Source organism: Prunus mume, linkage group LG6, assembly GCF_029339155.1.
Source record: "Prunus mume cultivar Tortuosa linkage group LG6, ASM2933915v1, whole genome shotgun sequence".
Classification (NCBI taxonomy): Eukaryota; Viridiplantae; Streptophyta; class Magnoliopsida; order Rosales; family Rosaceae; genus Prunus; species Prunus mume.
Genome location: NC_142703.1, coordinates 3157985 through 3181079, shown reverse-complemented (window position 1 = coordinate 3181079; position 23095 = coordinate 3157985). Strand labels below are relative to the sequence as shown.

Below are 23095 nucleotides of genomic sequence, written 5' to 3'. Positions count from 1 at the left end.
AAAATTATTGTACAATATTTATAAAAAGATAATTACGAGAAAAATCAGGAATCCATATCTACAAAAAAAAAAAAAAAACAATTCTATAAAAACATGAAAAGAAGAAATGCAAATTCTGGAACCCATATTAGGGAAACCAGATATGAAGATGTAACAATAATCGAAAAAAAATTAAGATATATTTTTTTCACCAATATCAGAGCATCCACAATGGGCTCCCTAAACCACCTCCTTAGACAAATTTTAGGGAGGAATGATAAAAATACAACTCCAACCACGCTCCCTATCCACCTCCTAAAGTAGGGAGTCCTCTAGGAGCTCCTAAATCTGAAGAGAGAGAAAGGACTCCTAGTGACTCCCTATAATTTAATGCTGCTTTATTTAATGAGTATTTCAAACTTTTATTTAATGCTAACCATTTTTTATTTTATTTTTTAATAGAGATGGACCAATCAAAAAAGAGTTATAGCATTTATGACTCTCCAAATTAGGGAGTATGGTTGGAGTTGAAATTTTTTAGAGAGCTCCTAAAATAGCTTTCTTATATTCTTAGCCAAATTTTAGCTAAGAAATAGAGAGCATCATTGTGGATGCTCTCAGTGAATACATCATCAATATCTCAAAAGCATGCACATAAATAAATGTACTGATTACAAGTTATTTGATCCAAGACAGAATGATCAATGATGAGAGAAACTAATTAAGCAGCTGGAGATTAAACTCTGAACTCTCTACTCTATGCAATCTCTTTTTCGCTTGCATCTCTTTTTCCGCTTGCATCTCTTTTCCTGTGGTCCCTGTGAATTGAACCCCAACTTAGTTTATGTATATTATCAGAAACTATATAAAACTCACACACTTGTAGAATCTGATTCATTCATGTATTAATTTCACCTTAGTTTCTTCTCCTTTGGGTTCGTCATCCTCGCAATCTCTGAGTCATAAAATAATATCAAAAATCATAGAAGCAACTAAGTATATTGAATTTATAGGGAGAACAATAAATTAAAGAGAAACGTGAAGGATGAGAAGGAAAAGAAACGTACGGAGTGAAGCTATAATAGATGTAGTAATCGGTCATGTCCACATCAAAAACAGCTGAATGCAAGATCTTGATATGGGGAGTGTCCACAATTTGGAAGGTGGTGACCCAAATAGGTTGACGACCACCACCAGAGTTATCGACGGCAGTGCAGACGCGACAAAATTCCAAGTTCCCCAAATGAGCCATATACTCTGAGTAATTATCAAAACGTTCTCCCATAGCATACGGTGCCACGTTTTCCAAACCCCTTAGTACCTGCTTTGTGGTTATAGAATACATACTAAAATCAAAGGAGAACTTAACCATCTGGAATGCGGTGCTTAAGGCATAGATGGTATCACCTACAACCATAGCCCTCCCCCGAATAGAGATGCTACCCGACACAGGATGCCATTTATTTTCAATTACATGAAAAGCAAAAACATTATCTCTGTAGGGCCTAAATGAAACCAAAATATTATCGCCGTAAATGGCATAACCAGTTACCGTCCACATGCCCCGAAAGAGTTCAGCAGAGCATGTGGTGGGCTCCTAACATCATTGCGGGGATCATATCTGCTCAAACGCTGGTCCTTCTCTAAGTCCGCACCTTCCAAGATGATAAAGCTTCCCATACGCAGGGATCAAATTTGCCCCTCTCCCGAATGATTTGGGGCGTTTGAATTTATAGAATGACTTGGTCTCTGTGTCGAAAACACTTCCTTCCGGCTTTAGTTTCGTGGACCTAAGGTAAGGCTTAGGTTCAACAGGAGCAGTTACCAACATATATAACTTGGAGGGGCCGTTGAACGTCACAGCCACCAAAGAACCAATGTAACTGAAAGTCGTATGACTCTTCTCATCATCAAAGAACTTGGTTACAGGATGAAGCAGTGGGGATCGATCTTGAGCATCTATTGGGACTGGTATTCCTTTTCTTGCCCCCATAATATCTCTTGATCCTTGCCCTATTTTGACCTCAAATAAATATCCTTGACAGGCTCTTCTAAAGGTACGCGCCAATATGAACACAGATTTATAAGTGCTCTCCTGCTTTACCAACATCGAGCATTCCCCCTCCATGTGCAAGCTAGACACAAAATGGAAAACAAGTGAGAGGTATTTAAAAGACAAGTAATTAAGGGCCACACTCGTATTCGTATAGATTTTGTTTCAATACAAAAAAATAGTTTCAATTATAACAGCAATTATGGGAATATGTAAATCCCATAACGTAAATTGTTACACAATATTATCTAATCGGGTATCTTATCTGTATATGATGCCCATAGGTAATTTTCAGGAAAGAGAATCATATCATTAAAAAAAGAACCTTAAACCCTAAACCCTAATATGCAAAACATGACTTTCCAGATTCTACACCAAAATCGAACCCTAATCGTCATAAATAACATGCAGATCTAACAACCCAATCTCTATAACTTAGACATAAACAGGACTAGTGTTAAACATATGATTTGTCATATAGGGCGATACAAAGATGGGCAGCAAAGGAAAAGCATAGAAGATTGCTCTGATTACCATGTAGAGCAGTTGTGCCATAGTTCCTTTCCTACTCAAGGAACGAGTGAGAGAGGTATAACAACCCGTTCTCTATAATTTATACATAAACCCTGTTTGGTACTGGACTGGAATTATACTTTTTTAAACTACCTTTTTATCATATTATTTTTTTCGACATTTTTTATCATCTTTTTTTATCATAAAAAGAAAAACCATTTTTAAAAAATCAGAATAAAAAATATCTTTTTTTATTTTGATTAGTATACAATATTTATAAAAAATAACTACGAGAAAAATTAGGAATCCATATCTAAAAAAAAGGGCAGCTTTGAATTTATAGGGAGAACAATAAATTAAAGAGAAACATGAAGGATGAGAAGGAAAAGAAACGTACGGAGTGAAGCTATGATAGATGTAGTAATTGGTCATGTCCACATCAAAAACAGTTGAATGCAAGATCTTGATATGGGGAGTGTCCACAATTTGGAAGGTGGTGATCCAAATAGGTTGACGACCACCACCAGAGTTATCGACGACAGTGCAGACACGACAAAATTCCAAGTTCCCCAAATGAACCATATACTCTGAGTAATTATTAAAACGTTCTCCCATAGCATACCGTCTCACGTTTTCCAAACCCCTTAGTACCTGCTTTATGGTTATATAATACATACTAGAATCAAAGGAGAACTTAACCATCTGGAATGCGGTGCTTAAGGCATAGATGGTATCACCTACAACCACAGCCCTCCCCTGAATAGAGACGGTACCCGACACATGATGCCATTTATTTTCAATTACATGAAAAGCAAAAACTTTATTTTTGTAGGGCCTAAATGAAACCAAAATATTATCCCCGTAAATGGCATAACCAGTTAACGTCTATACTAAAGAGTTTAGCAGAACATGTGGCAGGGGCTCCCAACATCATTGTAGGGATCATACCGCTCAAACGCTGGTCCTTCTCTAAGTCCGCACCTTCCAAGATGATAAAGCTTCCCATACGCAGGGATCAAATTTGCCCCTTCCCCGAATCATTTGGGGCATTTGAATTTATAGAATGACTTGGTCTCTGTGTCGAAAACACGCCCTTTCGGCTTTAGTTTCGTGGACCTAAGGTAAGGCTTAGGTTCAACAGGAGCAGTTACCAACATATATAACTTGGAGGGGCCGTTGAACGTCACAGCCACCAAAGAACCAATGTAACTGAAAGCCGTATGACTCTTCTCATCATCAAAGAACTTGGTTATAGGATGAAGCAGTGGGGATCGATCTTGAGCATCTATTGGGACTGGTATTCCTTTTCTTGCCCCCATAATATCTCTTGATCCTTGCCCTATTTTGACCTCAAATAAATATCCTTGACAGGCTCTTCTAAAGGTACGCGCCAATATGAACACAGATTTATAAGTGCTCTCCTGCTTTACCAACATCGAGCATTCCCCCTCCATGTGCAAGCTAGACACAAAATGGAAAACAAGTGAGAGGTATTTAAAAGACAAGTAATTAAGGGCCACACTCGTATTCGTATAGATTTTGTTTCAATACAAAAAAATAGTTTCAATTATAACAGCAATTATGGGGATATGTAAATCCCATAACGTAAATTGTTACACAATATTATCTAATCGGGTATCTTATCTGTATATGATGCCCATAGGTAATTTTCAGGAAAGACAATCATATCATTAAAAAAAGAACCTTAAACCCTAAACCCTAATATGCAAAACATGACTTTCCAGATTCTACACCCAAAATCGAACCCTAATCGTCATAAATAACATGCAGATCTAACAACCCAATCTCTATAACTTAGACATAAACAGGACTAGTGTTAAACATATGATTTGTAATATAGGGCGATACAAAGATGGGCAGCAAGGGAAAAGCATAGAAGATTGCTCTGATTACCAGCGGAAGCAGTTGTGCTTCGCAGTTCTTTTCCTACTCCAACGGAACGAGTGAGAGAGGTATAACAACCCATTCTCTACATAAACCCTGTTTGGTACTGGACTGGAATTATATTTTTTTAAACTACCTTTTTATCAGACTATTTTTTTCAACATCTTTGATCATCTTTTTTTATCATAAAAAGAAAAACCATTTTTTTAAAATCAGAATAAAAAATATCTTTTATTTTATTTATTAATATATAATATTTATAAAAAATAACTACGAGAAAAATTAGGAATCCATATTTGAAAAAATGGGCAGCTTTGTTTCAGTCAAATACTACATTCAATTCTTTTGGGAGTAGAATAATTTGTGTATAATATAAAGGGCAGCTTTTCTCTTTCTTAGGCCAACTATCTTCTTCACAACCAATTTCAATTTTCACTTTCCCGTGTTTCCCACAAAAAATGCAATATACTTATTTAATTATTTTGGGTTATGAGTGAAATCCTCTTATTATTATATGAGTAATGCTACACTTACCATGTTAGTTCATAGCTCTATTAACTAATTTTCAATAAATTTTAACATAAATTAGACAATTTTTTTTTAAACATAAAACAAATACATATTAAATGCAACTAAAAAACACATATTATCAAAATAAAATATGTTCAACAACATAATTGAAAGTGTACTTATTTTATTTTTATTGCTAAACTGCAACTAAATTCATAAATATTTGGCTTTTTTTTTTTGAAAACTTTAATGAACTATATTTAATATGAGTAATGCTACGTACTGTTACCACATTTTGTATACTACATTTTCATACCACATAATGTGGCACTTTACTTGGACATGCCACCTCATTTAATTTCATTTTAAGTTATCTGATTTTTCATTCATTTCGCTTAATATATTTAATAATTATTATAATTATAAACTTGTCAGACTTCTCATATTCTTGCGTCCTCCTCCATCATTCTCCGTCTCCCCCTAATCAATTTCGTCCTCCCTCTTGAAAGTCCCTCTAAACCCTAAACCCTAAACCCTTCATCCTTCATCCCTCCTCCTTAATTTCCAGAACAAATGGAAAAAATAACACAAAAGATATACAAAAGAGTAAATTAAAAAAACACAGCAGGATCAGTGCAATTAATAGGAAAAGACCAATCATCGTAGATAGTCCATGAACAATGGCCCATAACCCTAACATGATATAGACATTTTTCTTCCTTTTCGACACCTTTAATTTTCAAAGAAACAATTAGATAAAATCATTCGTTATAAAAGTAAAAAGGAAAGAAAAGATGGTTTGCTAGAAATCAAATAAAAATCAACTAAAGAAAATTGAGAACAGAGAATGGCTGGAAGGAGAAGAAGGGAGGAGGTGGAGAGAGAAGAAAGAGATGGAGTGGAGAATAAAACGTAAGATCTAATCAATTTCTTTTACTAGGGTTTTTAATTAAAAAATTAAAAAAACATAAAATTAAATTAAATGAGGTGGCATGTCCAAATAAAAGATGCTATATCCTATGTTATGGAAATGTGGTAAGAGTAGCATTATTGATTTAATATATACAGGTTTTTTTTTAACCCCAAAAAGCTCCTTGAGCTACAGTGGGCTGTACCCCATAGGGTAGTTCCGCCCATCCTAGTACATTACTGGGTTGGGATGCTCTAATTCACAGAAATTGCGCCTCATTATATTGTGAAAGCTATTTATAACCAAGAAAATGATTAGAATCGGGGGAAGAATGGAAAACCACAACTCAAAATAACAATGTGAGAGAGAGAGAGAGAGAGAGAGAGAGAGAGTTTGGTGAACCTTTGGGAAGCAGGATTTCACAAATCTAATATGCGAGAGATCTATAGAATGAGAAATATGAGAATAACCAACTCAAATTGCTCATATAAAATAGAATATATGTGGTCTCATTTTGTCATAAATTAATCATGCATTCTTTCTTCATGCATCCTCCTCTCTCTCTCTCTCTCACACACACACACACATTTTTATTGCAGCATCTATGAAGACATTCTGTAGCAAATAAGACCTTAGAGCAACTCCACCCCAAAAGGCAAGGGCAAGGCAAGGTTTGACACAATTCACGTGAAAAGTATCAGCCTTGTCTTTTTTGGTTCCACTCCAAAAGGTAAGGGTAAGAGCAAACACTATTCACTTTACTTTATTTTCTATTTTTTTATACTTAACTATTAATTTTGATAGCTTTTCAGATAATATTTTCGGTTGCCACGTGTCACTATTTATTATAAAAATCTCACCTAAAATTTCAAATAACATTTTTGGATAAAATTTTTGAATTAAATTTTCGGATAAGATTTTCAGTTGCCACGTGTTCATCAAATTTCAGATAAAATTTTCGGATGAGATTCTCGGTTGCCACGTGTCTTATTTCAGATAAGATTTTTGGATATTTATTAAAAAAAATTATAATCTCATATTTAAGAGCACTTCCACCAGTTAGCCCTTGCCATGGCAAGGAGCCCTAAGCGGTACTATTCACGTGAATAGTGGCTGCCCTACCCTCCCTTAGCAAAGTGTGATTCCAGCAGTTTAGGTTTGCCATGGCAAATACTATTCATTTTTTTTTTTTTCACAACTTTGTTTACTTAAACAATTAATTTGGATAACATTTTCGGATAAGATTTTTGGGTTCCTACGTATGAAAAATCATTTTCTCAAGATTTTTAGCGGAGGTGCAATATTGACTAAGTATGAAAAATGGTTTTTCGAAATAATCATTTTCTCAAGAAAATTTTTGGCGGCTTTTATTCCTTACACATCAAATAAGAAAACTTGATTTTATGGGATTTTAATATGAAGTATATATTGACTTAATGAGTCATCATTTTTAGCATAAATCGTATTTTGCACTAAAACCGATTTTTCATATTTTGATTTGGTGGGAATTTGATTTTCTAGTATTTTTATTTGAATCCAAATGGGGGGTACTTCCTTATTTACATTGTAAACTTAAGTAAATGGAGTAATATAAAAATAAATAAAAGTAAAAGGACAAAGACATTTACTTAAATGTTGAAAATGGAAATAAGGTATAGAGAGAAAAAAAAATAAGTAATTTTTTGGTATTTTTTATTACAAAAATATTGGTTGTTGGTGTTAAAAGTGAAGAGTATTGGTTGTTATTTATAGAAAACAATTTCAGTATTTTTTGGGTATTTTTTTTACATTTTTTTCGATTTTTTTCTTTTTTTTATTGGGAACAAAGGAAGTGAAGTCATCATGACATCATCTCAACCCGCAGGCAAGCATGCAGGCCGAACCCCACCTCGGGCCAGCCCAGGCTGCTGGCCCCCACCTCTTGCCCGGGCTCCATTTTATTGCTGGAAATGCCTACAGTACCCAAACCCCCCCCAGCCCGAGCCCAGCCTGCATTGCTGGAAATAAGATAAGATTTTCACCCTCTAACTTTCACCCAACACTCACACAACACAATATCTTCCTGAGTTGTCCACGCGCCTCCAGTTTCGACAGAAGTGGCCATTTGTTTTTTGATACAAATGGAAAGTAGTAGATAAATATGAGTGGAGAGTAAAAAATATTGGAAGGAGAAGAGTTGTATGAAGATTTGGTGTGGAAAGTGAATAAAATGTTTAGTTATTTATAGGGGAAAAAATCTAGAAATTTTTGGTATTTTTTTAGCCAAAAAACTCAAGGCCATCAGATTTTTGGGCAAAACTGATTGGAGTGTCCGAAGCGCCACGTGGCGTCTTCCCATTGGGAGCTGTCGGTGGACGTGAGTCAAGAACGACATTGGGCTTGCCCGGGCTGGTGAGCCCAGGGCTTGCCCAGCCTCAAGCTGTCGTGAAGGGCCTAACCTAGGCTTGGGGGGCCTACTGTCAGGGTTTGGGTCATGTGGTGGAGCTGCTCTTAGTGGTAAACTTAACATTTTCAAGAATTTAATTTAATTAAAGTAGATAGATGGTTTTCACATATATATCGATTGTGTTATCCATGATTTCAGTCGAATTACATCCATGAATGCATGTTGGCTTAGACTTTTTATAGGTAATCTTGTGGGTTTATTGATGGAGCTATCAACTATGTTGTGTTTTAGGAGGTATTTAATTTCATGTGGGTCTTGAATTAGAATGATCTACGCAATAAGTTAATCGTTTATTTGTAGCATTGTGAACAATGTGGATAATATTTGGGTAAAAAAGCACCCTTTATTAGATTGAAGAGTAATTTTATCATTTTCAGTGTAAGAAATCTGATTGGGTTATACCTAATAGTTGCTAATGAAATTGGGCTTACATCTAATTATCTATTCTAAAAAGCACCAACAAATACATAAACAGATGGAGGAGAACATAAAATAACTAAAACAAAATTTCAATCCACATGTGAAATCCCAATTATGGTTGTCATTAGATGTTCAATCTGCCTATCCTCCACATCAGCCAATTATTTTGCATGAGTAGCTGCTAAGTGGGAGTTCTAATTGAGACAAACTCTCATGCAATAGGGATAACATTTTTTATTATCCCAATCAATAACGCAATGATACGTAGGATAGTGTTATCTCCATTACAAATAAGTTTTTTGGGTTTTAATTTGTAAAGTTGGAGGTATGTCCTCTCTTTAATGATTGCATTGGGCTTGCCAACAAGGTCTAACCAAGAAGAAAAAAAACCTTGACTTACAAATTAAGGGCATATTTACATATCCGGAATGAGAATGAGTAAAATGGGAGTCATTCCCATTTCGAATGACTCATTTGTTTACTTATAAGTTATACTGGCGGAATGAACAACAACATGGAGCCCACAACAATTAGATTCTTTTTTTTTTTTTTTTTGGTCAGGGAATACTATTCATTAATAGTGGAAAGCATTACAAATTGAGGAAACTCATTTCCAATGCAGCCCAATACCAACAAATAAAACAGGCCCAAGGATAGAAAAGCAAATAAACAGCAGAAACCCATAAAATATTAAACAAAGAAACCCTAGATCTAGAACACAGGAGCAGCCACACATAGCATGCCGACAACACCACCAGGAACAGATCTGCCACCACCAAGGAGGAGTAACCGAGGCACCGGGGGTATCAAAGAGGCCAACGGAAGATGGGGTGAGCGGGCCACCACAAGCGCTCCCATAATCCAAGTGTTAAGTGCATGATGCACTTTAATCGCAGCCACGGACCACCACACACCACCGAGGAAGAACAACGGGAGCGGTGGATGAGGAACCAGAGGCAAGCGGTGGTAGCTGAGAACTGGCGCCCAGATGAAATTGCTGGCCATGTATGAACGGCATCACTACATAGAAGAGATGAGGAGAGTGTGGATGTAAGAAGTGGAGGGTGAAAAGTGAAGGTGGCTGGGGAAGAAAGGAGATGGATAGATGGGAGATAAAGGGTCTCACAGGGTAGGGTTAACTTGAGGAAGAACAGAAAAAGACTAAAGGAAACCGAAGTGGAGGCAAGAAACCCGGATCCGAGGACAGAGCTCAGGGGAAAAACACCCATTCTGGATGGGAACCACAGAGGGTGAGCAAAATCACCACGGGGGTTGAGGCAAAATCACCACGGAGGGTGAAGAGGAAACAAGGAAAAATAAACAGAGAGAAAGGAAGAGGAGGGAAAAGAGAGAAGGGGAAAACAGGAGGAAGAGGAGGGGAGGAGGAGGGGCGGACCACCTCCCCAAGAGCGGCGCTGAAGGGTTGGATTTGAAAATAGGCAAAGGGATCAGATTTTTCATGCCAAAACTACCCTCATATTTTTTCTAATAACCCACAAATACCCTTTTAACCTAACAAAATGCCTTTGTTTGCTGTTTGCCCGGTTTTTTATTTTTATTATTTTTTAATAATATTATATATATATATATATATACACATATCTCTCTCTCTCTCTCCCTATATTCTTCTTATCTTGTTTTTGTTTTTGCTATATAATATTTGCATGCAATTTGATTATTTCTTTTTTTGAAAGTAAATAATTAAACTTATAAAATTTGATTATGCTTTACAAATATTAAATTAATTTTTTATTATTATATATAAAGTTGGTCATGTGTTTAAAAAAAATTTAATTTGAAAAATTACGTAACTAGTTGAATAAAATAAATTTATTTTGTACAAGGGCATTTTGGTAATCAAATTGATTTTGATTCCGATTCATGACAATAATAAATTGTTTTAATGGAAATTATTTTTATTTTCGTTCTGATTCTTAACAATTAGTAAACAACTTAATTAGAATGCATGACTCCGATTACCGTTTAACCGATTCTTGCTTCACTTGATGCCGTGTTACTCCGATTCCTAATTAGTAAACATGCCCTAATGATTTTAGATTTGAACTCATATGATATCTTGACAGTATGTGTGAGAAAACCTCTTTATCCCAAATATAACTTGTATAATAATAAAAAATTGCTCTGGCCTTGGCCCACAAAATTGCTGGTTTTGGGGCCTCAAATGTACCTAAAGGTTTTGCTTTTGCTGGTTTTGGGCCTTGGGCTCACAAATATACATGAAAGGGGATACTGGGCTTTTACGGAATTAAAATAAAGTTGAGGGCATTTATCGTGAAAGGGGTTATTATTTAAACGCCAACAGACCTACTAGGGTTTATTCGTGATACTGAGTGGGTGCATTTCGCCGCAGCTAGAAGCTCAGGTTCTCCCTCTCTCTGTGCCTCTCCTTCTCTCTCACACACTAGGTTAAGTGCTGGTTTGTTTATCTTCTGAGAAAATGGGATTTCTTGTCACTGCGATTTTTACATGAAACTTTGTTTTGGTCTTGAAAAGAGAAAACACTGTTGGTTTCTTTTGCTCATATTCTAGTATTTTTCCGCTTATCTGTTTATATCTCGTTTCGTTGGTGAATTTTGGTAGAATATGTTTTCATTTTGTTTAAACTTCTTGTTTCCGAATTGATTTGAATATGTGGAGCTTGTTTGTTGTTATGATTTCTTCGGAAAAAAATGTTATAGTTTTGCTAGATAGTGAGTTCGGTTGAAGCATATATGTATAGATCATTTTGTCTCCTTTAAGATGAAATGTTAAATCTTGGATTTTATGTGGACTTATTTTTGTTTTTGATTTTTGAATGAAGGAGGAGGAAAATGTCTCACAGAAAGTTTGAGCACCCCAGGCATGGATCCCTTGGGTTTCTTCCAAGGAAGCGAGCTGCTCGACACAGAGGCAAAGGTATATAAACTGATTTGGTTTTTGGTCTTAAATGGAGAGATTCATAAAATATTTATTATCCGCATGGTAATGGTTTATATGTTATGAAGAAGATTCGTAAAACAGTTGCCTTTCTACTAAAATTTATTTTAAATCAGCATTTTTACATTCAATTCCATCAGCCAGGGTTTTTGTATTTTCTTACTTTTTATGTGGTATTCTAACTGTTGTCAATGTTATCGATATGCAGTGAAGGCTTTCCCCAAGGATGACCCATCCAAACCCTGCAAGTTGACTGCTTTTCTTGGTTACAAGGCTGGCATGACTCACATTGTCAGAGATGTTGAGAAACCCGGATCTAGTATGCTACATTCTAATCAAATTCTCTTGTAGATTCATATTTAATTGATGAGTTAACAGTGTATTATGTAATTCCTGAAGACTGCATGCATATTTGTATTATATTTGACTGACATGGACACACAGTCCAATCACTAAATGGGTGGTGACAGCACACTACAAATAACTTATTTACTTTAATTTGTGTGTTATTATTTCCTTACTTAGTTATTTAATGTAAAATCTGTATAGTAAGATTTAATCTTGTAGAAATTTGTATATTATTATGTTTTTCTTACTTAGCTTTTAATGTCTTTAGAGCTTCACAAGAAGGAGACGTGCGAGGCTGTAACTATTATTGAGGCTCCTCCAATGGTTGTTGTCGGAGTTGTGGGTTATGTGAAGACACCACGTGGCCTTCGCTCTTTGAACACTGTGTGGGCTCAGCATCTTAGTGAGGAGGTGAAGAGGAGGTTCTACAAGAACTGGTGCAAGTCCAAGAAGAAGGCTTTTGCAAAATACTCCAAGAACTACGAAAGTGAAGAGGGAAAGAAGAGCATTGAATCACAGTTTGAGAAACTGATCAAATATGCTACTGTCATTCGTGTTCTGGCTCACACTCAGGTGTTGATTACAGTTTATATATTGAATTGATTATATGCATGTTTGCCCTGGATGTTTGGTTTTTTATGTTTTCTATACCCAACTTTCGAAAACATTATGCACTTTTAACTCTTTTTTGTAGGTAGAAACTGTCTTTGAAATATGTGTTTCTATTCTATGATGGTTTTTCTGTTTTCAAGTAGATAGAGTTGATTGTTTATCTGCAAACTTATTGCAGTAGTGGTATGATGCATAAAATGCTCTCCTTGTAGTGTAACATGCATTAAAATATGTAATAATATGTCCCATGGATATCCTGATTGATGTTGCACATGTTCGTTAACTAAGCTGTTTTATTTAACTTGTTTATCTTGATTGTTATGTCATGCTTCTCTGGTTTCCTTACATGTATGCTTGTATTCTACACATACAGATCAGGAAGATGAAGGGACTGAAACAAAAGAAGGCACATCTTATGGAGATCCAGGTGAATGGAGGGACTATTGCTCAGAAAGTTGAATTTGCAAAAAGCTTCTTTGAGAAGCAGATCCCTATTGATGCTGTTTTCCAGAAAGATGAGATGATTGACATCATTGGTGTCACAAAGGGTAAAGGTTACGAAGGCGTTGTTACTCGTTGGGGTGTAACTCGTCTTCCCCGTAAGACTCACAGGGGTCTGAGGAAGGTGGCTTGTATTGGTGCCTGGCATCCTGCTAGAGTCTCATTTACAGTTGCCAGGGCTGGTCAGAATGGATACCACCACCGTACTGAGATGAACAAGAAGATTTATAAGCTTGGGAAGGCTGGGCAGGAGTCACACACTGCTGTCACTGAGTTTGACAGGTTAGTATACTCTATTAACTTGGGTAATTTTAGTAGTGTCTAGTATTGCATTTTGGAATGCTAGCAAGGATTCCTCTGAAAAATTTTGTTGGGTTCATGGATTTGGTTTTATAGGACGCCTGCTTTTGATTATGTTTTTTTGTTGTTGAAAGATTCTGATGTGGATGATGTTTCAGGACGGAGAAAGACATTACTCCCATTGGTGGCTTCCCTCACTATGGTGTGGTGAAGGATGATTACATTCTGATTAAGGGATGCTGCGTTGGACCCAAGAAGAGGGTTGTTACTCTTCGCCAGTCCCTGCTCAAACAGACCTCTCGTCTTGCTCTTGAGGATATTAAACTCAAGTTCATCGATACCTCTTCAAAATTCGGGCACGGTCGCTTCCAGACAACACAGGAGAAACAGAAGTACTATGGTCGCCTCAAGGCATAAGTATGAGAGAAACTGCCCAAGAGTTTTCAGCTATCAAATTATTAGTCAACTTTTTAGTTTCTATGCCAGTGACTTCTGTTGGGATAGTTCCGTTTTTTATTGTTATGCATTTTGGTTTGAAGTGCTGAGGATGTTAAACGATATGAATTCAATTTTGTTTTGTTGGAGGTACTTGTTGGATATTTAAATGGTTATTTCTCCAGGATTACTTTTAATATTTTTTCAGAAACTGTTTTTAATTTTCTCCATTCATGGTTAAATTTTTGAAGGATGAGAATTCATGAGGAGAAAAGAAAAGCTTGACTGAAAACTTAATTAAAGTAAGAGTGGTGCTAAACGAACCCTCAAACTAACTGAGTATATCTTATCATCTAAGTATACTCAAATATTTTAATTAAAATATAAAATTAACTAAATATATCATATTTAACTACTAAAAATATCCCTAATACACTTTAATACACTTTTTCAACACTATCCTAATACTCTGTATAACTCCTCGACATCACACATCTGTAATTAATTTTTCACGTTCAATAAGCACTCACGTTCATGTTATAATTCTGAATATCGTAACAAATATTTCTTCAAGGGATCTCTACTATGACCTACCATTTTTAAGGACACAAAATTATGGATTTTTAAATCCCAGCAATATCTTGTTGTGTCTAAAGTAGATAAACAAATTCTATGTAAAACCATTATAAAAGAACAGCTGGTAGTTCCATGGCACTCGCCGCAAGTCCGAGAAAGTTACAAATTTAGGACCAGTTACTTCACATTTTGATGTTGCTTGGCTTCATCCACAACGTGTTTCAGACCGGAGACTTGCTCAATGTTGTGGTCATTCTTTTGGAATTTTTCATTCTCTTTTATTCCAGTCATACTACTTGCAAATATGCAGTTGCGCCTCCTTTAGTGTTTGTTGTATGAAAACTTCTCTACATTTAATTAGGGTTGAATATGGTGAATATGATGTGCTTATTAAAATTATATTTGATTCACAATTCAATATATCCCTTTTGGTCATTTTATATTATGATAAATTAGTAATTCAATTAGTTTGGTAGTAGGGTGTACTTAGTTAATTTTAGGGTTCATTTAACAGCACTCTTAAAGTAATTTTATCTTATTATCCAATTTACCATTTTCTCCATGTGTTTTCGTCAGTCCTAATTTAAAATCAATCACTAATTTGTGTTTAGGCGTTTCTCAGTATTCATAAACTCAAGAAACCCAGCAATTCTTCTTAGTGTATTCATCAATTTCACAATCATGTTATCTAGTGTACCACAATTGGCGGCCTAATAAACCTTACGATTATCCGAAAATATGGGTTTCAAATCCAAATCCAGGATTCAATCAACAGTGGGGGAGTGGAAAATGGAACAACATAGTTATAAATTTCTTCTATTATTAATAACAAATCAACAAATACACACGGACTAAATAAGCTGCCTGCAGCATCATCAATAGCTCCAAACACATATTTAATTGAATGTTCTTCAAAAGCAAAGCCCCCCCTCCCTCTTTGGTGTTGGTGGTGGCACATTGAAGCCCGAATTGAGGTCTCTGTCACATACCAGCGTCGGCCTAATTGGAACGATGGACAAATCGAACACCTTACTATGACAAACAGGGCACTCCATTTGAGAGGTGAAGAAGAAGTGCTACCATTTGTCCAAACAATCCCCGCAATATAAATGACCACATGTTCTGAGTGAGAGCCATGTGCTCTACTTACTCGATCTTTTTGTCTCTCATTTGTATGCATACCTGAAGTTTAATACTCATTATTGTTTTTTCTTTTTGTGGTTCTTGTCATCATTGTAGTTGATTTGTTGGTTTAGTGAGAAAGTAGCCCACTAAATCTTATTGACTTAGTTTCTGCAGGGCATCTGTGGTGGGATTTACAGATGATGCGGTTTAGGCACCTTATCTTTTAATGGTGGAATCAAATTGGTTAATTTGATTAAACGGTTAAAAGATAAGATCTCGTCTAAAGCATAAGGCCCTCATTATAGGATGACTCGTTTGTTAGCACCAATCGTGTCTTGAACCAAACAAAGGCTTATTTAGCAACTGAACTAGCAGGATTAGAAGCTCCCTAAGTGGGCTTAACTAACAGCAGCCCAAATTTAAACACACGGAACCGAGCCCAAACACGCGAGCTCCCGAGTTCTTCGTCTTCTCCCGCCTTCAACAGCGAACCAAATCTTCGGTAGTCTTCAACAAGTCAAATCTTCGATTGTAGTCAAATCTTTGTTCGTCTCCGAAGCTTTTTCTTCGCTGTCGACAAAGAGGCAAGACCTTTTTGAAAGTTGTGTTTTTGACCTGGACAGTGAACTATCAATTGACCTAGTGCTTACCCAGCACCAATTGATTGTTAACTAGCATTTCTTTCTTGGGAATTTGGACTCTGATAACTTGAATCTCAAATGGGGTTCGTCTGTTTTGTGCATTTGGGGTCACTTTTCCGATTGGGTATTGTTCTGGTTTACCAGTACTTATCTATCCTGGTGGCAAAGCTACCAAACAAGCCATCTACTCCTTTTTCAAGCTGATAAAATGACTATAGTGAAATTTGTGATTCACTGTTCAATTCAGATTCATCTAATGCTTTGAAATTTAGATTCCTCACTAGTGAAAAATTTACATGTTCTCACTTCAAGATTAGTGGAGAACCATGTTTAAAACGCAAGTTAAAATAGTAAAAATCGGTTTTATCAAACAAGAACAAGAAGTATATATGTTAATTCCATGGATTTTTTCACATATGATACCCATTGCAAAATGATAGGTGAAACCTGAAAAGGCCAGTTGCAATAATTTTCCCTATCTGTTCAACAGGGAAATCTTATTTCCAGCTTAGCGAAATGCATGAAGTCCAACCCCAATATCCCAGTGCTCTAACGATGATGATATGACCTCTGAAATAACATTTCACTTTGACATGTATGTGTTATATGGCAGCCTACCACTGCATGCTGATGTTGGTAGTTTTAGTTTTTTCTCCACTATATTGTAACATAACTCGGAGTTGCACACTTGTATTAGGCTCAGAGAGGCTCCTGGATTGCAAACTATAGAAAAGCTTCAATGATGACTCTGTAGTTTCTTTTTCTTTGTATGATAATCTGTCTCAACTCTCTCTACCTCTACCAAAAACGAATCACGTCCTGTGCTGTTTATTTATTGGTTATTTCATGTCCTTATTGGAAATTCAATGGATAATTCATTTTGCGAATGTGTTCTTGGTGCTCATTTGCATTGCTTAATTCAATGCTTCTTTGTCGATTGTTACTCGTTAGGGGCTGTCCTAAGGCATACCATCCATCGTGCATCAAGCGGGACGAGTCCTTTAAATCAAAGGCCAAATGCAATTGTGGTATGCTGCACTATTAATAGCTTGTTCATTTTTCGCCAATTTTTTTAGAGTTTTTCTATAGGCAATCTAGACTTCTCATGAATCATCCTTGAAGAGGCACTCATTTTCACTTATTTTCCTGTCATTTTCTATTTCCAGTTGTGTTCTTATCACCATTCTATATGACCATATAGGAAAATAACCCTTTTCTAATAAAGACAGAGGATTTACATCCACATCTCTGAATAGTTGGCATCTTTACACTTTAATGGGGGTTGCAAAACTTTTGTGATATTGTCTCTTCCCTTTTCACATGATGATGTATTTCTATTTTTCCAAGGCCTAGCTTTGTTATGAAATAAACCAGTTGCAACTTGCACGCCAAGACCCTTAGTCGAGTACTGCTACCTAGGCAAGAACAAAATTTATGTTTCACCTGATTGTTTGTTAAAGCTGCCTGTTATACCCCATGCACTTTTGAGTATGATTCCATAAAACAACTAATTTAAATAGCTTTCTTATTCTTCCTACGCAGCCTCATGAGACAAGACTTTGCAAATTATCAATTGCAGAACACAAGAGAGAGAGTCGGCTAAAAGCACAAGACATTGTAGCCTTTCCTGTAGAGGAAGAATCAATACTCTTCGTTTTGGTATTTAGGGGCTTGAAAAATCTGTTTCACCTTCGACGTCATGGTGAGTCCAACTTCAATTTTCTCTCTTTCCCCTTTCAAGTTTCAATTTTCTCTTTCCTTTTCGTTCTCCTGATAGGGATTGATTTTGTCACTTGAATTTCAAGTTTCAAGAAATTGATTATCATTGTAGTTGATTTGTTGGTTTAGTTAGAAGTGGCCCACTAAAACTTATTGACTTGGTTTCTGCAGGCATCTGTGGTGGCATTCACAGATGATGCGGTTCTCCCTGTAAGTCTTGTTTTTGATGTATTGAGGGAGCTTGGGAGTGGAGCTACCGAAAAGTGCGAACCTCAAATTATCACTGAAGTGTCCTCTTCAAGTAAGTTTCTTATTCCTGTTTTGTGCTTGAAAGTAGTAGCGTGTCTTTTATTGTTCCCCTCTAAACGATGTAACCTGCAAATTTGTTTAATATTTGTTATAAAATGCTTGGGATAATATGTATCCATTTGAATGACCATTTAACTTATAGCCATTTAATGGTTGTGCTTTATTTTTATTGCAAGTCTCTTGGCCATATAATAGTGTTCATCTGATTTTGTTTTGACTAATGATAGGTCAGCTTCCCTTGGGGCCTTCCTCTGTGGACATTGTTTTTACTCTTTGTAGATCGATTGAATTTCTTAATGAGCAGTTGTTAGGGGAAATCTCAAGAGTCTTGAAGCCTGGTGGAACAGTCCTAATTTACAAGACTTCTGATTCTTCCACAGGGGAAAGTGATAAGGTAATTCATGTTCGCATTGTCACATTATGGATTCAGTTTGAAGTGAGAAATCTTACTTTGGGTTTTCTTGCAGACTGCCTCTGTTATTGAGCGTAAGTTACTGTTGTCTGGTTTTCTAGAAGCACAAGCTCTTCAAATTAAATCAAATTTACCATCTGAGTTGTCCTTTGGGGTAAGTTTCAGTGTTACTAGTATCCATTGGCATCATGTTGTAATTTCCCTTCTCTCCTCTTAGCATGTTAAATTCGTAACATGAATCTCAATTCAACTCATCTCAGCCTGAATACTAACTGTTTGGGGTTGGCTGCATGGAACCTTATCAGGTTCTAATTGGGATCCTACATGTGAGGTTTCTTATGTACTTCAATCCCATCTAGGGTTATTTTCTCTATTAAATCTCTTGCAGGCATGCCATTCACAATCCCTTTTATCCACCTCATCCATCTTCTTATTTTAAATTGCCTCCAAGTCATTTGTACTGGTGCACTTACATTTTTTATGTAACACATGAACTTACCATCTAAAATTGTTCTCTCATTGTTGGTTGATAACGGATTCGATGAACATGTCCAATGGCTTATCTGATTTTGCTAGTTACTCTAGCATTTTTAATAAACTTTTCTTTGTCTACATAAAAGAATAGAATCTATGGGTTCATGATAACTTTATCACTGGATACACACTTTGGATGGACTTTTGGATGGATGTGATTTTGTTCTCTTCTCTTTCTGTAGGTCAAGGCAAAAAAAGCCTTCCTGGAAGATTGGTTCATCCTTCGCCTTAAAAAAGACCACCAAAAGTTTACCAAAAGTTCAGATCAATGATGATTCAGATCTGATTGATGAGGATAGTCTGTTAACAGAAGAGGATTTAAAGAATCCCCAGCCGCTTCTACGTGAGGCATCGTGGTTCTAATTAGTTTTTTTTTTTATTTTGTGAATTTCCTATTAAGTTTGACTTTGTGAGATTCTTTTGAGGTCAACTGCAACTTTTGTGAGTTTTGTAATCATGTACTAAGCAATGTGCTTGTGCAGCTGGTGATTGTGAAGTTGGAAGCACAAGGAAAGTTTGTAAAAATTGCACTTGTGGGAGGGCTGAAGAAGAGCAGAAAGTGGAGAAGTTAGGCTCGACAGTAGATTTCAACAATTTCCAGTCTCAATGTGACAGTGTATGTCCTAGAGTTGCTTCTCAGCTTTTAAAGAATTTTTGTTTCTTCTGTTTTGTTTATTTTGGTCTGAAAGTTGCAATATGCAGTGCGGACTAGGTGATGATTTTAGATGCTCTACATGTCCTTTTAAAGGTCTTCCTCCATTCAAACCAGGCGAGAAGGTATTTGTTGGATTCAAAATCAATCCCTCCCTCCTCCCTCCTCCCCCCTCCCTCTGTCCCTCATGTTTAATGGTTCTCTTTGCCAGGTATCATTGTCAGCGAACTTCCTTGCAGCAGACATCTAAACTCGAACCGCTTTCTTGTTTTGGGGGATGAGGCTTTGGATAATTAAGATTTTGGGTTGTAGTTTTTCAGAATTGAAACATAAAATCTGGTTCAGTATCTTTGACTTAGTATGGTCCATTGTTATTAATGATGAAAATTTGTTTCTTGGATTTGCATCCGTTATATTTGTCTTGGCTACTCATCTCGAGACCTATACGGGGCAGGCGGTCTTGGTTTACCTTAAAATTAAAGCCACAAATCGCTCTCGGGTGTCACTAACTTGGAGCCTGCCAGGATTTGTTCTTTTTTCTTCCTTTACAGTACACTGATTGTGATGTAGTATTGCTGCCAGTGCCAATTGCTTTTGTTATGTCCCAATCCTCACAACATTTTCCGCTTTCTACGACTCAAAAATAATCATATAATGTATACAATAAAATTATGCAAACTCTAAACGTGTTTAAATCCGTCAAGGATCATAGTCAAGCTATACCATCACTAGAATCAGCATTGTTGATTTAAATGAACATCATTAGTTTCTTGTATAAAAGGTTTTAGCTTTTAACCTAAAAACAACATAATTCTCAGGATTTAGGAACTCTAGAAAACCAGCAAACCTTCTTAATATATCTGTCAAATTCACAATCATGTTCTCTAGTGTCACGTCCCGAATTTTCAACAACAAATAACATGCTAAGTTATTACAAACTGATCTCGGACGTGAAGCTCGGAACCTTCACCAAATGTACAATGAATCTTTTCTTTTTTCATAATACAATACCACATGTTCCGAACCACAATGTCAATAGTGACTCCATCTTCGAGTCAAATATTACATTACAACATATATAATAAATTGAACAATCAACATATTACTTACTCTGCTCCTCAAAGCTTAATACATACAGCGGAAGTCTAAACACACCAACACTCTCAAACCAAACTTTGTACACTGCAAGTACACCTTCTGCTTTCAGCTCCTTACGAAGTCATGGGTTCCTATTCTCTGTAGAATTAGCCCCTACACCATCGAATAGTGTACCGGGTTCATCAAAGAACAAACCCAAAAGCTTTCTTAAGCTCGTATGAGTAAACCACAACCAGCAGTATATATAAGTCATTTACACATGATATACAAACACATGCACTTTCATTAGCATACCACAATCCTTGTATAACCAAGGTAATCATACTCAATCATCTCATCACAATCACAATTCTTTTAATTTATAAGAACTATTCGGTCCTCAGCTAACCCAAAACCTGTTTCAAATCCGTTAGAAACACAACCCATAAATGTCACTCTTGGACAACAGAAGTGAGAATATGCTAGACTCTCCCAACTCACGAACACTAAAGTACACATCCATTTGTGCCTGTTCACAAATATGCGCCAAAGCCAAGTAACTATGTGTTACCATCATGAACATCCGCAATGGCGACAACTAGAGCTCTAACTGGTTTGGGGCCTCGCACCCTAGGGCTATAATCCCTAATTACTTGTCACGGTCAGACCTCTTTACGAGGTCCTCTTCCGATTGAAGGAATCAATGCAGTCTCACATCTATCCTTCCAATCACAACACACACCGAAAATAATAAATATGTATTTCCGCATCAAATATTGTTTTCTATCAAATTACATCCATCACAACAATATATATTTACTTATATATCTTTACGTGGCCATTCATTCATGAACACCACCATACAATCATAATATATATGGTCATTCCCAAAAATACCATCCATTTTGCAAAAACTTGCAAATTCATTTAAAATTAAAACACATTTAAATGATTTTAAAATCACACAAAACTGTTTCTCAAAAACCACATCAGCATGTTAATTATATCCATTAACATTATCAGAACCACATTATATTAAATATAATAATATCTTATCTTACTCACAACCATAATGGTTTTACTCACCTCTCGTCCAAGCTGCGTAACTTCAACAACTCATAAGTCCACAACAACCACTCAAGCTCTACAATCCTCAAACTCTGGCTTTGCAAAAACTAAGAAAAGTTTGCAACTCAACTTAGAATCCAAAATCCAAGATTCCGCTCCCAAATGAGGAGAATGCCCTTCAGACCCACCCAGAGGTCCAAAGTAATCAAATCTTGTCCAAACAATTCCAAAATAGTGACGTACACATTGTCGACGTCAAAACATGACCAATGACACCCATTGTCCAAAAAGCCACTATTTGGGTTCCATGGGTCCCACATATCCAACAATACTTCTAAAATCCTCCTAGGGCCCGCAACCTCATATTTCAAATCCAATCACACTAATGGACTCTAAATAGTCCTGACATCACCCTTTATCAATTTGGGCCCGATCCAACGGTCAAATCATTCTTGATCGCATGATCAAGCATGATCAAACAGTGATCGCTCGCCTTAACTTCGAAACACAATAACTTCAAATCGGGAAGTCTGATCTCCATTATGTCTAATCCTACAGACTCAAAAAAACACCAACTATAACATATATAAAATCAGACAAGATGCAACTATCCGATCATCTCCGATCAACAGTTCAAAATTGCAAGGCTGTGATCATCAATCAAACGACGAAATCTCAACACTTAGAGAACACCACCATGCTTAGCACCTCTAGGATTACAACCTGTCTCAAACCCTCCAACTCAGAATCCCCACCATGGGCCTCCACTAGCCACCATCGCTAGTGGTGGTTTGGGGTACTATTCCAATGACGGAAAAGCTTAGAATCTATGGTCAAGACTTATACCAAAACGTTCGCAACAACAAGTAGAGCAACTTTAATTTTTACCTCAAAGTTCAATTTGAAGCGGAAGTGGCTCAAACCACCGATTGAAGTCGTTGACTTCACTATTCATGAGCCAACTTCCGAACACCGTTGCGCCTTCACCATTGCTCAGATTGCTCAATTCTTGTTGTTTTATGCTCGCGGAATACTCAGCTTTCGATCGACATGGGTGGTGTCGATCACCTTCACTGGACGCCACCACAGCAGCCGCTGAAAATCAACCTTCTG

The 23095-nt window shown here is 36.5% G+C and overlaps 2 protein-coding genes across 3 annotated transcripts; both read left to right on the top strand.

The window, feature by feature from the left end:
- The first annotated feature begins 11037 nt into the window (after positions 1-11037).
- RP1 (ribosomal protein 1) lies at positions 11038-14066 on the top strand. Of its 2 annotated transcripts, none has more exons than XM_008239293.3 (6): positions 11038-11119; positions 11558-11652; positions 11882-11992; positions 12290-12594; positions 13007-13416; positions 13593-14066. In XM_008239293.3, exons 2-6 carry the CDS (start codon positions 11568-11570, stop codon positions 13849-13851), a joined length of 1170 nt encoding a protein of 389 aa, XP_008237515.1. In that variant the 5' UTR covers positions 11038-11119; positions 11558-11567; the 3' UTR covers positions 13852-14066. The 2 variants fall into 2 exon arrangements, with proteins under 2 accessions (XP_008237515.1, XP_088910294.1); XM_089054168.1 differs by having other exon boundaries at positions 11070-11162.
- A 1853-nt stretch (positions 14067-15919) lies between these two features.
- Positions 15920-20243, top strand: LOC103336296 (anamorsin homolog). Its single transcript, XM_089054646.1, has 9 exons — positions 15920-17239; positions 17754-17913; positions 18102-18231; positions 18467-18633; positions 18707-18807; positions 19371-19528; positions 19668-19801; positions 19888-19962; positions 20049-20243. Exons 2-9 carry the CDS (start codon positions 17911-17913, stop codon positions 20085-20087), a joined length of 807 nt encoding a protein of 268 aa, XP_088910772.1. The 5' UTR covers positions 15920-17239; positions 17754-17910; the 3' UTR covers positions 20088-20243.
- Positions 20244-23095: the final 2852 nt, after the last annotated feature.